The sequence below is a fragment of the Epinephelus fuscoguttatus genome, linkage group LG7, assembly GCF_011397635.1.
Source record: "Epinephelus fuscoguttatus linkage group LG7, E.fuscoguttatus.final_Chr_v1".
Taxonomy (NCBI): Eukaryota; Metazoa; Chordata; class Actinopteri; order Perciformes; family Serranidae; genus Epinephelus; species Epinephelus fuscoguttatus.
Genome location: NC_064758.1, coordinates 39,432,840 through 39,448,734, shown reverse-complemented (window position 1 = coordinate 39,448,734; position 15,895 = coordinate 39,432,840). Strand labels below are relative to the sequence as shown.

The window sequence follows — 15,895 nt, the reverse complement described above, 5'->3', positions numbered from 1 at the left end:
AGCCCTTTACAAAAAGCCCATTTATTGTAATACTAGTAGGAAGAGACGGCATGTCACAATTTAGTCAAAACAGTATCATTTATCTTGAGTGGTTGCAAATACCTAACAGGGCTGACCTATCTTTGATGTGATACTCCTCATTTATCTTCAGCAGCGAGGCTAAATTGGATTAATAGTGCTCCAGCTCTGCAGATGTAGGCTATTCAGTAAATATTTGAACTTGGGTGCAGTACTGTTTGCTGTAGAAATATTTACAGAACAGCAGTTCCGGTTGATAAAATAACTTGTTTGACATATTGTAAGCACATTTCTCAAGATAATTGATGGTAATTATTCCAAACCAGCCTGATTCTCACTCATGGTGAAATTGTTAGTGTCTGATCTCGGTGAGTGTTTAGCTGTACATGTTTGATGCCACATTTTATCACCTTTTTAATATTCAAAGTAGGTGTTTGATGAAGGAGCAACCATAATATGCTGTTAAATGAAGAAAGCTGGCAAAATGGTGCGTTTAATGTCATCTTTACTGTTGAACTCACACCCTGGACACAACCAGTTCAACTAGTCAACGCCCCTATATTCCCCCTAGGCAAATGTTTATGGTACTCAAATGATTATGTTTACCTTTGTTTATCTTTGTTGTCCTTATTTTACCTGTATGTCTATATTATGTTACACTGAGAGGAAGAAACAAGAGGTCAAATGCCATGTATCATCTGGCAAATAAAGCGCATTGTCATGCTCCAGGCTGTCCTCCCCGCTAGGTGGCGGTAAAGTCATATTGTCCTGTTGAGCACCGCCGTCTTTGTGCAGGCGAGGAAGCCAAGATGGCAGCCACTATGAAGGGAACTGTAGTAAGTATTAAATCAAAATAAATTGTATTTAGTCTTAGAGAGACAGTTTCAGTCTATTATGTAGATCTAAATATAAACAGTAGAGGTGTATGTGGGGTTAAAAAGCCACAGTTGCCGGCGCCAGTCGTATTTAAAAAGCATAGTCGTGCCCTCGTGCAACTGTCAGCGATGGGAGGATACGTTAGCTACCGTAAAGTGTTAGCTAGCTAGCTAACGCACTGGCTAAATTTATCTTGTGTTGTCAGCCGAGAGTCCTGAATTTACCAACGTTATGATAATGATGATTATAACCAGCCAAACGAGGGCTGTGATAGTCGGCTACAGTGACAGGACACTGCACAGGCTGTCGGCTTTAGCTTGCTAGCCACCGGTGGCTAATTTCACCATTCATTTCTAACGTTAAGCTAATGCTAGTGAGCCAACAGCAGTTGGTTTAACCGTGAAACGTTGACTAGTGGTGCTATAAGTTGTCAGATATTTTATTTAAGCAAAGGTAACAGTGTCATGATGTAGATTTTTTTTTTACAAGCAAAAGATATGCGTTAAAATATTAATTTAAAAGAACAAATTATTAGCAACAAAACGTAGCTACAATATCTAAAGTATAAAGTTCTTATGATGCAGAATGCCTATTACAGAAGAGTGTATTATTGCTGAATTATAATTACTGATGCATAAGTGTAACTACATCACTTTGCTTTGTTTAGCCAGTAAAGGTGTGGTTCACTTCAAATGGTAAACCAGGATCATATTTTCCCAAGTTCTTGTGTCTAATTGACAAATGGGAACAACAATTTTTGGATCTTCTCCAATACTGAGGACACAGGCTCCAATGTTCCCACTCAGGGCTTCGGTACACCTTCAGTGTTTTTGCCACTGACATGATTATTATGTTAAATGTCTGACAACTTCATGGAAAGGACCACTACAGAGTAAAACTGTAAGATTATTTTTGTTAAACAGTAAACAGCGCCAAAATTGTTATCTGCAAACCCACCAGACTCCATTTAAATCAACTGCAATTTAAGGGGTGTATAGAGTCAGCATATTTTCTCAGGGTGGGAATCACCGGAGGACACACAATACAATATCACAATACAATACAATGCGATATTAAATGTATTGCAATACAATATATTGGGATTTATTACCTTTTTTCCACAACTGCAAATTATTTTCCCAAAGCAACATCAGTTTTACCTCATAAGATAAAGTTTTCAGTCTGTTCATCTGACTTAAGTCATTTTTTATTGCAGTAAATGTGATGCAAAGCAGACACACTGACCAACACCATCATAAAGCCTGTCATAAATGCTGCATACACCTGACAAACTGAACTGTTTGTGATACTATGATGTACCATTTCCCCCCACCCCTAATATTTTCCCATCTAACTCTGTAAATTAAGGTTTTATTTCAACCAAACCACAGTCTGTGATTGTAAGAACAGTGAAAAGATGAACCACAGTAGCTTTTGTGAGTTTTATTTTGTTTCTGTCAGCTTGGAATGAATGATCCGATTTATGCTGATAAAATTACTGTGGCTTTGACAAGAGCAGTGTCAGGCTGTCTCTGTCCAAAAAAGGATCTTCCTCCTTAACAAAATGTCTATCTCTGTAAGAACCCTTTACATAATGCTGTTTGGCACTTGAAATAAAAATCTGAGCTGGTGCAAACAGTCCCCTGAGTGGTTACATTGCAGTCTGTTTGGCTGTTGTCAGCTGCAGCCCTCTTGCTCAGCACTACACTAGTATTAAAAAAACGTGGTTTAAAAAAAGTCCAGGTTGGAAAAATACCAGCTACCCTTCAACTACTTAATACACTGCTACCTTGTGAATGTCTCCTTTTATCTTCTAAGATGGCATCATAATTTCTATGTTGATTATATTTTGTCATTAATAAAGTAACTGAAGATGTCAAATAAATGTAGTGGAGCCAAAAGCTTTCTCTCTAAACTGTAGTAGAGTAGAAGTATCAAGTAGCAGAAAATGGAAATAGTCATGTTCATTCAAGTACAGTAGGGTCAGTGCTGGGATGCAACTAACCACAGCTTTAACTCATGTCCTCTTGTTTGCAGGCAGTTGAAGATGTCAACGTCACTTTTGAAGACCAACAGAAGATCAATAAATTCGCCAGGAACACGAGTCGGATGACGGAGCTGAAAAATGAAATAGAGGCAAAGAAAGTAAGCACTGAGTGTTGTGAATATCACACACGGAGGGTTCACTGTGTGTTCAGCTATGTTTACGGAAATCTTATTCTGAAATATTTTGGATAATCACAGGATTTGGGAATAATAAAATCATGTTCAGACCTGATATTGTGTCTCTTAGCTGACTAACTTAAGATAGTGTACATCACTCAATTGCAAGTTGATGAAAATGAATGGTGTCTATTGCAACAGTCTTGTTTTCATGAGAATTGAAATATGTTGAACTATTTTAAGAAGGTGTTGATTAAACTTAACGACCATTTTGGAGACTGCAGTTTGCTCTGCTGTTGAAGTTGATGCTGTATACTATACGGAGAGGTGTTTCCAATAGTTATTCCACCTTCAATCTCAGCACCCATCGACTATCAGCCTGTCGACTGTTTAGCCTTTGGGACAACAGCAAATGTTTTGGGTGTCCTGGTGTACCCAGCGGATATCTGGATACGGCAAAGACTTCCCCCTCTGTGTCCTACTCATTGTTTACAGTCTGATTAGCAATTTTGGAACCCATGGGCTATTGGTCTGAGACAATATATAAACAACATGTTTGCACGTGACTGCAGATTCCGTCTCTATTGTACTCCACACAGACTGTTTACCTGCATGCAACCAAAGCCGCTCAAACATGATAGGTTAGTGTTACTCAGACTACAAACAGAAACCAGAATACCACATTCTTGTCCTGTTGCTTACAGATAGTGAATTCAGACGCAGACATCTGTTTACAGAGACTACTCTACCTAGTCAACACCTCTTAGATTAACATGGTACAGCTCATCAGAACCACAAATTGCAGCCTTTGAAAATGGCCGTATCGTTTCACCGACAGTCACTGATTACACTGAACTTTAATTTGTTCAAACAGGTTACAGTAAAGTGTGGTCTGAAGGGCAGCGTAGCTGCTGAATTGTTAATCCTAATTTGTTAACAGCCCTAATCGAGACTCTGTAATGGTCCTCTAATGTCTCCCTGCAGAAATCTCTGCAGAACCTACAGGATGCCGGCGACGACCTAATGATGTTAGACGATGACACTCTATTGATCCCCTATCAAATTGGCGACGTCTTTGTCAGTCACACCCAGGACGAAACACAAGAGATGCTGGAGGCTGCCAAGGTAAGTTTCTTAATACCCTTTCACACTCTTCAGTAATCACCAGTTAAAGAGCCCCATTAAGCCAAAGTCATCAAGTTTAAGGAGTGCGGAGGAGAATTTAGCATATTATGAAAGATTTAGAAAGTCATTTGATGAGGAGTTTGCTTCTAGAGAAATTCCAGTAAATACAGCAACACTAAAATCAGCTCTCTCACTCACTATTCCTTAGTGTGGTCTTAAAAATAAAAAACGTACTCTCATCGTATTTAAGACAACAAAATGTCAGATCAAGAACTGTTTTCTGTCCCATCATTCTGTTGCTCATGATCATTTTTATCTAATTGCTTTGACACAAAATTACATCATGATCCATCAAAGCAAAAGAGAACAAAGGAAGGCATCATGATAAACATGCTAAAATACATTTTATTTTAATAATAACCTGTGCTCAATTAAAATATAAAGAATGGTATTTTCATGACCCAGTTGTGTTTTAAATAAAAAACTAATTTATATGAAGTTAAAAGGTGTTTATTTTGCACAACTTTTTGCCTCTAAGCAAAATAAAACCTGTAAACTGTTGATAGTGTCAGTGAAACATATGTCAGACTGTCCTCTGAACGCCTTCTCTCCAAAAAAGGAATTTACATTTATGAATGCCTCTATGATTGTCCTATTGGACGGCGTTTTAGGTGAATGAGTAGCTGCTGATTAAGAGATTATAATATGGTCTGGGATGTACTAATTCATGATTCAGTGTGAGTGAAGCCTTACGTGTTATCAAGGGTTTTGTCCCCATCACGTGCTGTTTTTAAAATAAAAAAATGGTTCTCCATTGCAAATCAAAGGGTTCGGAAGTAAAAGTTTTCACATGCTTCACGCATCCGTTCACGCACCATATTAATTGATCTCTGCTGCACTCTCCTTCTTGTACTTTCATGGAGAGAGCTGTCGTAGTGGTCCAAAAGACATTCTGATGTGTACTGAGGTGGAAATAACTTAGTAAAGATCCACACAACACTCAAAAACCTATCCAGTCTATCTCACTGAGCACATGGTTTGACAAATGTGGTCGCAGTGATGTCGATAATTACTTGTAGTGCCTGGACAGACACTCTTCAATGCCTGTTCTATTAGACTGACTGTACTGCTGAGCTGCTGCAAATCACAAGTACACAAAGAATAATCTGTAAATTTGACAAACAGCATTTATTTGTGATGCAGCTGGAAATCAAAGTTAAAATCACTTAATACATTTTAAATCAGAAAGTATTTTACATATAGTGTTTTTCATCTTAATAGCTTGAATCACATATTTTTATATTTCATATACAGATCAATACATGTGCTGATTTAAGTTGATTGCAGATGTGTGTAGCTCTTTTCCTTGAGATGCACTGATAGCAGTTTTTTGGCAGTTTTATTTAAGCCTGACCTGCCGATTCCGATTTTCTCTCTTTGTAAGAACTAGAGCTGACGGCATACACAAACAGTTTTGTAACTTTTCTTCAATGGAAAAATCAATTAAAACAATAAAAAACACTGACTGTGTTCTTCACGGCTGCACCAGGATACAGGACCATCTCTCACTCGCACTTAGACTCAAAATAAAAAGTGCTCCACATTACTGGAAAGAGCTTTTTGCACAAATAAAATCCTGCAGAAGATGAATTGCAGTACTTCCCACTTTGTCTTACATGTTTTACTTTCCCAAAAGAGAACATGTGCAGCAAATCTGCATATGCTCAAATGAATTATTAACATATCAGAGAAGAGGAATCACAGAAAATATTAATATTATTCTCTACTCTGTACTCTGTCTCAATTTTAAGTTCATCTGGAAGCGAGGGGCTTCATAACCACACTGCAGTGCCATGTCAAAGCAAAGCCCAAACTATGTAGGCTATAGTGTGAACAGGAAGAGGACTGAGGCTCCATCAGAGCTGAAGTTGACCAGAAAGAGAACTGAGTCCTCTTTCAAATGAACTGACAACGTGAACACAAAAAGAACTTTTCTGTTGGTCAGCTTTTAAGAAGGACTATACTGTATGTGAAAACACCCTAAGCCTTTTATAGTGTCAACTATTTATAATCTAACTGCATCTGTTTATTTGCACAAAGCTATTTATGAGTCAACATCTACAAGAATTTAAGTAACTGTGTACAGAAGGCTATATTAGCTCCCTCTGTCTCCTGTCCTCCTGCCTGCCCCACACTGTGTGCACGGCGCAAGACAAGAGGAGAGACCCTGTGCTGCCGGCAGAAAAGCCGGTCACTGTGATAACTTTGAGCAGCATGCATGGGAGTGAATTACAGATTCTTCCCTTTAGGTCTGAACATGTCGCTAAATTTGTCACAAGTCACGCAAGGAGCTGAAAAGTCGCTAACAAGGCGGCATAATAAAGTGTTGGTCTTTGCCGACCTGAGAATGAGAACAGGTTGCTGCAGCTGTGACAAAAGTTAGTCACTGTCTGTGCCGCTCTGCGCACAAGGTGAAACGTTGTGCGGCGTATGCATGTTAATTTGATCGGCACATGATTTGCTATATCTGAAACTGACATGTCGCCTGTCATGGCTGATCAAGCTCAAATCTGGCCTATATCTCTTACCACTGCCCAAGCAGAGTTAGCCCTTGGGGACAATGAAGTGTATCTTATATCATCTTGTATGTCACAAATGCAACTTATTTTAGCACTGACGACAACAAGACTCGTGAGAAACAGTCCAAAGCAGTTTGGGGTGCTCGAGATCCTCTGTGCTGCACCTGTAGGAGACGATCTGGGCTGCACCAGTGCTTCATAGCTCTTGAACTATAGAGAGGGAAGGCACTGACCTTCATATCAGAACTTGTCCTCCCCTCTGTCACTTTCTGTTTGTCCTTGTATCTGCTGCCGCTTCATCACACAACAAAGCACACTACACAGGCCTGTAGTGATTGATGTGTAGCCGTCTGCCACACACATTGAATGACAAATGATGATTTAGTGCACATTTATATACAGAGTAATTTTAAGGTTTTTTTTCTTTGCTCATCACATTTTCTCCTCCTGCCTTGGGAATATTGAGTCAACTATAGAAGGGGTAATTTATTAAAGCCCATTTATGAAAATACTTTAAACCCAATGACGCTTAGGGAGGATGAAAAATGACTCAAGTATTAATAAATAAATAAATGTTTAAATAAACACAGGAATGAAAAATAAATACAGGGGGAAAAAGAGTAAGGAAATAAATAAATTAATAAAAATATACAGGCTTAAATTAGAAAAAGAACAATACAGAAATAAATAAATGAATGCAAGGATAAATACATGAATAAATATGCATGTGGAAATAAATAAATGAAATAAGTAAATTTTGAAATACATACAGAAATAAATGCTGAAGTAAAGTGCATAAATTAAAGAAAAAATTTGACATAAATATAGAAATAAATACATGAATTAATAAACAGTTGATAGTTAAATGGGACATAAATGTCTCTAATTTATTTCTGCATTTTTTTTGTACAACCACATTTATTTATTTCTGTATTTCTGTGTTTGCATGTTAATGAGTAAGAGATCTTACTTTTATTTATTTGTATTTATTTATGTGTCTGTGTGTTTATTCTTTTATTTATTTAACCCTGTATTTATTTAATTTTTTTTTTTTTTTTGTATTTATTTATATATACTTCTGTCATTTTTCGTCCTCCATAGTTGCCTGCATCTTGTGGGGAAAATGTAGTGGTTGTCGTGTAATTGGCGTTTATGTTCTGTAATCAGGAAACACTGGAGCAGGAGGTCAAAGGCCTTGAGGAGCGAGTGTCAGCGATACAGCAAGTATTGAGCGATCTGAAGGTCCAGCTCTATGCCAAGTTTGGTAACAACATTAACCTGGAGGCAGATGAAAGCTGAGCTGTGAAATGGACATTGACAGCCGCCCCAACACGGACTTGTTTCATGCAGCTCTCGTATCAGATCCACAGAGCGTTTGCCAAAAAAAAATCTTCAAGCGGGACTCGGCATGAACGTCTTAGATTTCTAGCTTCTGGCTTTTGTTTACACAGATGTTGATTCTTCAGTTTAGCTTCGGTAAACAAATTCACAAGGACAACAAACGTAAAGATTTGGAGATTAAATAAATGCACATAACTTCTAATGTATTTTAGTTGGTCCTGTATTTAATGCTCATGTTTTTTTACTCTGTTGATCAAACTAAAGTAAAACTGAGAAACAGAACAGCTGTGTAGAATTTTAACTTCATCATCCTGTTACACTGTAAACTCACTTTGTGTTTGACAAACTTCAGCTAGGACGGAATTAATGAAATGTCTCTGACACATCTGTGTACTGTCTCTGCATCAATGACTGAAATCTGCCTGACCTTTACTCCGAATTTTGCGCTGTTCCTTGCAACATCAGATCAAGTTGATTAAATTGGTTCCTTCTGTTACTGATTTACACATTTGTTGTCCTTTACAAACTACATGAAATGACAAACTGAAAAACTCTGAGCCAATGAATCTTCAATCCAAATGAAGTGACAAACTGAGCTCTTTCTTCTTAAACTGTCATGTCAATTTTCTTTTTGTATTTCTATTTGTTTCATTTATTTGACCCACGACTGTATCACATGGTATGGAGTACAAACATACAATAACGAAACAGTGGCACACGGCGTGGCTGAAGTACAACCAATGTTACTTAAACAAAGGAAGGACATTCCTCAAAAAAAAAGCACCTAGTTTACAGATGACTTTGGGCTAATCTGATTGTAATAACAAAATTAATTTAAACATAGATGGATAAATAATACTTTGACCAATACCTTTCTCTGTAAGTCATGAAGCTTCTGACATTCAAACAAACTCTGAGACTCATCTCCCACACAGGTATAATCACAGATATCTTCCTGTGACTTTAAGAATTATAAATACCCTGTCTGTACTTTTGGTTTTCATGCAACACACACTTCTCAGTTTAAACTCTTGTTTAATTTTGAAATATATATATCACATGGTGTCATACTTCTCAGCTCACTTTGCCACTTATGTATAAGATGATCTTTTAGCCTCTGTTCAACACCTAGTTTTAACCAGCTGATGTTGTTACACTTGTGTGAGCCAGAGGTGAGACAAGCCACATCCATCCAGTATCTGCTTAACCTGCAGCACCCATGGTGACACATTTACACCCTTATCATGCAGCCTGAGCAAATAGCTGCACATTATTTGACTGAACTTAATTTCTTTACCCTCTGTAAGCCTCCCCCTGTAGCTGATAATTCTCTTTTCATCTTCAACCTAGAGTAGATATCCTAACTCTCCATAGACCAGATTATTGCAGGTTGTCATTTTAACGTATATTTTAGAAACTTGACTTCACTTCACATGTGTACAACATAACTGGTGTAACCAGTTTGTCAGAAACATCAAGTGTGAAATCTACAGCTAAACCAAATTGTCTACTTCTACAGAGAATGGCAAGCATTGCACAAGAAGCTTACTTATGCAGCTCCTCGGTGGTGCTTTTAAATATACGTACATATCCTAATGTCACTAATTTGCCTAAAGGGGTTTTGCAGTCTAGTCAGCATACGACACCTCTGTCCTCAGTACCTTACTTTAGTTGAGGAAAGCTTTGTGGCCGTAATGTTTGTTTAGACATGATGAAGCGCAAAGTGTATATATGTCTGTAAAATGGAGTTAAAGCTTAGTGACGAAATCCACAGACCTGTCTGAGACTGTCTGAAATTCAGAAACCAAATTGAAGGTATTATCAGAAGGACAGGTGAAGAAATAGTGAATCTACTTGGACCTTTTCTAGAGTTTGTCTTCGGACTAAATGTGGGTGAGATGAAGACTTGTGGTGGGAAATCTTTCTGCGTATCCCAGCTGACATTGGGTGAGAGGCAGGGTACACCCTGGACAGGTCGCCAGACTATCACAGGGCTGACACATAGAGACAGACAACCATTCACACTCACATTCACACCTACGGACAATTTAGAGTCACCAGTTAACCTGCATGTCTTTGGACTGTGGGAGGAAGCCGGAGTACCTGGAGGAAACCCACACTGACACGGGGAGAGCATGCAAAACTCCACACCCCAAGTTTAAACCAGGAACCCTCTTGCTGTGAGGTGACAATGCTAATTATTTACCCTTAAAAATATATACAAAAAGCATCATGTCGCTCCAACAATATCATGGTATTTCTAAATAGTATCATAGTACTTCCATCACTGTGCATTTACAGTCCTGCCTAAGTAAAGCTGTGAAAGTGTCATCAGCAAAATGTTCAGCAGCAAAGCGTGACCCTCTGCTGGCACACATGAATACATTCATACTGATGCATCAGTGTGAAGTGGAGCTAGTTCTTACTGCTTTACACACAGTCAGGTAGTTCAGTCCAGTGTTCCCCAACCCGGCGATCAGGCTCCTCCACATTCACAAGATAAACCTGAGGGGTCATGAGATGATTAATGTGGTAGGAAATAAGAAAAAACAAACATCAACCTCACAGATCTGTAGAGATATTTTTTACATGTCTCTCATCTCTGCTCTTTTGTGAAATATTGAATAATTTGACCTCTTCAGGCCTCGGACAGTTTAAATCATCCATCACCTGTGAGGTTTTCTCTCACTGGAGCTGCTAACAACTCACAGACATTTTAAACATGACAAGGGGCCCCAGTAGAAACGGCTTTTTTGTGAGAGTTCACAAACCAAAATGTTGGGAAGCAGTGGTTCAATCTTTTATGAGCTTATCATGTGTATTTTTGTGTGAAAAATTAATGTGAAAAGTAGCTTGTAACTGCAGCTGTCAAAGGAATGTAGTGGTGTAAAAAGTACAATATTTTCCACTAAGATTTAATGAAGTAGAAATTTAAAGTAGCTGAAATGCAAATAAGTACAAATCCCTGGAATTGTAGTTAAATAAATGTAATGTGACTTTACTCTATTGGATTTGACTTTACCGTAAAATCATTGTGACACTATACACATGTATTTGACTGGCATTTCATTTGTTATAGCCAAACGAAAGTCTTTTATTAACCTGAAGTTTTTTCCCACACTGTCCTCACTGAGACTGATTCTTCACATAGTTATAATCCTCACACGTCCTCTCATGTCTGAGGTAAACCGATGAGCAGAGGAGCCGGCAGATCAAAGGCATCTTTTAATGGTAAACCTGTGAAACAAAGGGAGAGGAAACCACTTCCTGTGCACACATTCAACCTAGGGATTTATAATAAAACGCTGCACAGCACATGAATATCACGAAATTAGTCTTTATTTGCACAGTAAAACCTACAGTAACATGTTAATGCATAGTGAGGGCTGTGCTGCTGAGACTAATAAACAAATGCACTCATGTTGGCGTGATACAAAAAGATTCAATTCAGGAACAAGAAAAGGCGAACAGTTAGGGAGTCAGCACAGTTGCAAAAATTTGAATAAATAATTACACGTGCTCACTTTGTTCACGTTGTTAAAATCTTCACGTCTCAGACACTGCGAGACAAGGGGTTGACAGATCAAAGACGTCTTTTAATGGTAAACCTGTGAAACAGGAGGAAGACGATTCCCTGTGCACACACATGAGATACAGAATCATCAGGGCTTGTGATATGTGAATATTAAAACATACAGTGTTAATAATAGGGAATTATTCCATATTTGCTCAATAAAACAGCTGCTGGTGAGATTAAAAAAATGTGCTTATGTAGGCCAGGGTGTCTTCAAGCCCTTAAAATGTCATAAATATAATTTTTTGAATAGATATTTTTTGAATATTTGGCCTTAGTGTATGTTCAAACCAGAAGCTTCCAAAGAGGCAAAGTCTTTCGCAGACGCCCGAGAAGCGTGACTGTCAAAAATATTTGTGGCAGCTTTGGTCGCTCTAGTCGCTCATCACGTGAATCACTGAATGTTCAATCGTGCTTGTCAGTTTAAAGGAGTTGCAAAGCAGACTACTGGCTTGAAAGCAGCGTAGTTGCTGCTTGCTGTCCAGTCAAAAAGCTCATAGTTGGCCAACAGAAAGTTAAGTTTGTTCAATGAAAACAGAAAACCTATGTCAGCCCATTCAAACCAAGCAAGGACTTGCATGCTACGTCGCAACATTAGCCTGTAATTCTCTCCTCTACTATGAACATTACACACTTTAAAACTCACCAGACCAACCAACTACCTCCGCGACACGGTCCCAAGCCTCATTCTTTTTATTTTGGTCTCTGTAACCAAACAGCGACACATTATAAACGACTGAGTGGGCGAGAAGGCAAGTAATAAACTCCATATCCACTGTCAGAACAAGTGTGCTGTAGGAACCAAAGTTACATGGCTTGTTCTCTGGAACCCGCTTCATCGAAGCACGTCAGCATTCCGATTGGTTGTCGACAAACCGCGTCAGAGCTCATTACCATAAAGTTAAGCAAGTTTTAACTCCCCTCCGCCTCCGGATCTCTCTGGTCGCTTTGGTCGCCTAAGACATGCGGCTGACGACCAGGTCGCCCAAGTCGCCGGGCTCTCATTGAAAATGAATGACTTCTGCCGTTTTGGAAGCTCTGGTCACTGTTGGTTTGAACGTACAGTTAGAGTCACCAAATAGTCTCAAATTTGAAATTGTAAAGTCTAAATTGCCACAAATATTTGATCAAATTTCATTTCTCCAGCTTTTAAGTTTTGTCAAAATGAGTCAAGGTCTTCTGTGTGAAGATGCACATTTCTGATGTTACAAATTTTTAAACCTAAGACTGTCTTGTTACTTTATTCTTGCAGTTACCTGTTGGCAAAACATGACTGAACCAAACTCACTCTAATAACCATATTCCTACATAAATACTACCTCTGCATGGGGCCACATAGACACTACTTACATACATCATACTTACCTGCAGTGCCTGAATAAAAAAAGATTAATTCAAAAAACCTATCTTAAATTTGGTTAAAAATGGTCTTTAAAAGGTCTTAAAAAGCTTTACATTTAAGTGTCTGATACCTGTAGCCACCCTGGTACATATTACAAAAATAAAAGCGTAAAATTAGATCCAACAAAAACAACAACAAAAAAGGCAAATAACATAAAACTTCAATTAAACGCCCAGTCCCTTTTACTAACCTGTCTCAATTAGAAGACTGATCTGGTCGCCAAGCAGTTTATTTTTATAGAAGTTCCTTGGATGTATAAAACCAGATTACCTACTGACTGACTACCTACTTGAGCAAACCTTAGTGAGCTGTTTAGATTGCGCACACATACAAATGTTTAATTTTTTTGTCAATTTGGAGATGCTACACATTGTTAGTTCGGTTGATTTCATTTTACTGAAACCATGAGCACCAGATTGACGAAAAAACAAGTCAGTGACTCTCTTCCTCTGACACTGTTTTAAAGTCAGAATATGTGTCCATTTCTCGATTACTCTATAACTTATTAATGTTCCTTTAGTCTGTAAGAGTCCACCAATCAAAAAAATCAAAATGGTTTTTCATAAAAGATAATTCAAGTTATGAGCATTGTCTTAAGGGTTGTCCCAATTATATGCCTGTTGAGTTCAGTGATTTAAGCAAATAATAGCCTGAGCTATTAATTGAATTTTTACAGCAATTCTAAAGTTAGCATTGCATAGAGGCAAAAATAGGAATAAATAATAACCAATACCTAGATGTACTCATTATTAAACACCTTTATCATGAGTTTATTTAGACATTTATTAGTGCAGGGGTGTCAAACTTATTTTAATTAAGGGGTCACATACAGCCCAATTTGATCTCAAGTGGGCTGGACCACTAAAACCGCTGCAAAATAACCTATAAATTTCATTCTGTAAACGTTTATCCATTAACAAACAAACAAGAAAGAAAAATTATGTACGCTTAAGTACGCTTTTTTTCCCCCGTTTCCACTGTGAAAAGTTGATGCTATCAATGGAACCGTTCTGTACCGTCCCCATGTTTGGTCCCCCCTCTGTTGGGGTACCTAGCACACAGATCTGGTACTAAAAGGTGAAGCTGTGAACACTGCAGTCTGATTGGTCAGTAGAGGACGGTCACTCTGCTCAGGGCTGAGTTGTGTCTGGTTTTGAGGCTCATGTAACCACTGTTCGTACTGTGGAAAGCTTTATTAGTAAACTGTAACTATAAAATGAAAGGATGTTTTGCTGCCTCTCACAGCAGCTGGAGACTGAGAAAAAATAACTTCATTCACTGGGCCGACTGCTGGCGACTTTTAAGGTGGAACGTTCACTTGTAATGTGACTCAGTGCATGAGTTGACGACATGAATCCATCAGCACACCTTAAATTTTCCATATGACAACTTTGACCATCACTTTAGTTTTTATATGACATGAGTGGATCTTTAAGCATTTATCAATTTCAGCCGGGTTATGAGACAGAATATATTCTAATCCTCACTCAGAGAAAAAAAAAAAAAGCGTTGTGGAGCATCGTTCCTGTGGGCTACAGCAACACTAAACCCCTGAGCTTGCCTGAGAAGGACTAAATGCACAAACCCACTATTTTTAAATATCCCATGGAGAGAGACTCTCACTGCAGCCTGTTGTATTTTGTTCTGATAATGTTGGCATGCAGCCTCGTTCTGTGGACAATAAACGAGGCGCCGACTGATAAAGGAGGAAATACAGTGAGTGACAACGACCCAGCCCACATTTAATACTGTACTGTTTGCAGTGGAAACACTAGGGTCTAGGTACCATGTCTGAAGGGTTACTTTTGGTTCCAAAGGCACCATACTGAAAAGAGAGCTGTACTCTGGTCAGAGTAGACAAGCCTCTAAGGCAGTATTTTACAAAAAATATCTGCTCACTGTTTAAATTTCTCTTGAAACCTCTCAGCCTTCACATGTGCATCAGCATTAGGTGTGCAAAGTCATCTAGAGGGCAGGATTGGACCCATTGTTGGGCCGGTTCTGGCCCTCAGGCCGTATGTTTGACACCCCTGTATTAGTGTATTACAGCTAATGGACACAAATTCTACAGGAGACACACAGCCAGCAAATTAATCAGTAAACAGAATTCAAGCAGACTGACCTGTTAAATGAGCTAACCCACAGTTTGTGATAGAGGCTGGGTGTGACTGTAATATGATGGCTCTTATTTCATAAACAACATCCCCTGTATCTAACACAGAAATGAAAGCAAGATGCAAATAATTTCCTGGTGTTGTATATGTGGACCACTGAAAGAAAACTGTATATTTTAGCAGCCTAATTACTGTTGCAGCCACTCGGCGCATCAATCCGTGAATCAAAATAAGGCACAAGTGCCCTTATAGTACTCCTCACAATTACAAGAACAAATCCAGGTGAAATCTGGAGTCTGCTGTGTGAATATCTTTGCCTTATTTTCGCAGATAATTCTCTATATATGCTGGATGGTTGGTGGCTCCCACAAATAACAACAATGCACAAACCTCATTAAATTGTGCCCTCAAGTGTGGCCTGCATGAGCTAATAAAACATCCGAAAAAAAAAAAAAAGAAATGGAGGGCTTGAAGTTATGGCAGACACCTCTGGAGGATCAAGATCTCAATTAACAAGTTTCTCCTCCCGGTAGGTTTCCCGCTGAACATTCATAGCTATGATTAAGAGGAACTCCACCCACACAGACTTGTCTTTATGCACAGCTTGTTAAACCCCGGCGCAGAGGAACACACATGGAAATGACTGGACTTATTTCCCCGATGGCCTTGTTTACTCTCTGTCTCTGTCCCCTCTCTTTCCTTC

At 38.7% G+C, this 15,895-nt stretch overlaps 1 protein-coding gene across 1 annotated transcript; it reads left to right on the top strand.

The window, feature by feature from the left end:
* Positions 1–765: 765 nt before the first annotated feature.
* Positions 766–8,598, top strand: pfdn4 (prefoldin subunit 4). Its single transcript, XM_049581451.1, has 4 exons — positions 766–854; positions 2,932–3,039; positions 4,042–4,182; positions 7,929–8,598. Exons 1-4 carry the CDS (start codon positions 828–830, stop codon positions 8,058–8,060), a joined length of 408 nt encoding a protein of 135 aa, XP_049437408.1. The 5' UTR covers positions 766–827; the 3' UTR covers positions 8,061–8,598.
* Positions 8,599–15,895: the final 7,297 nt, after the last annotated feature.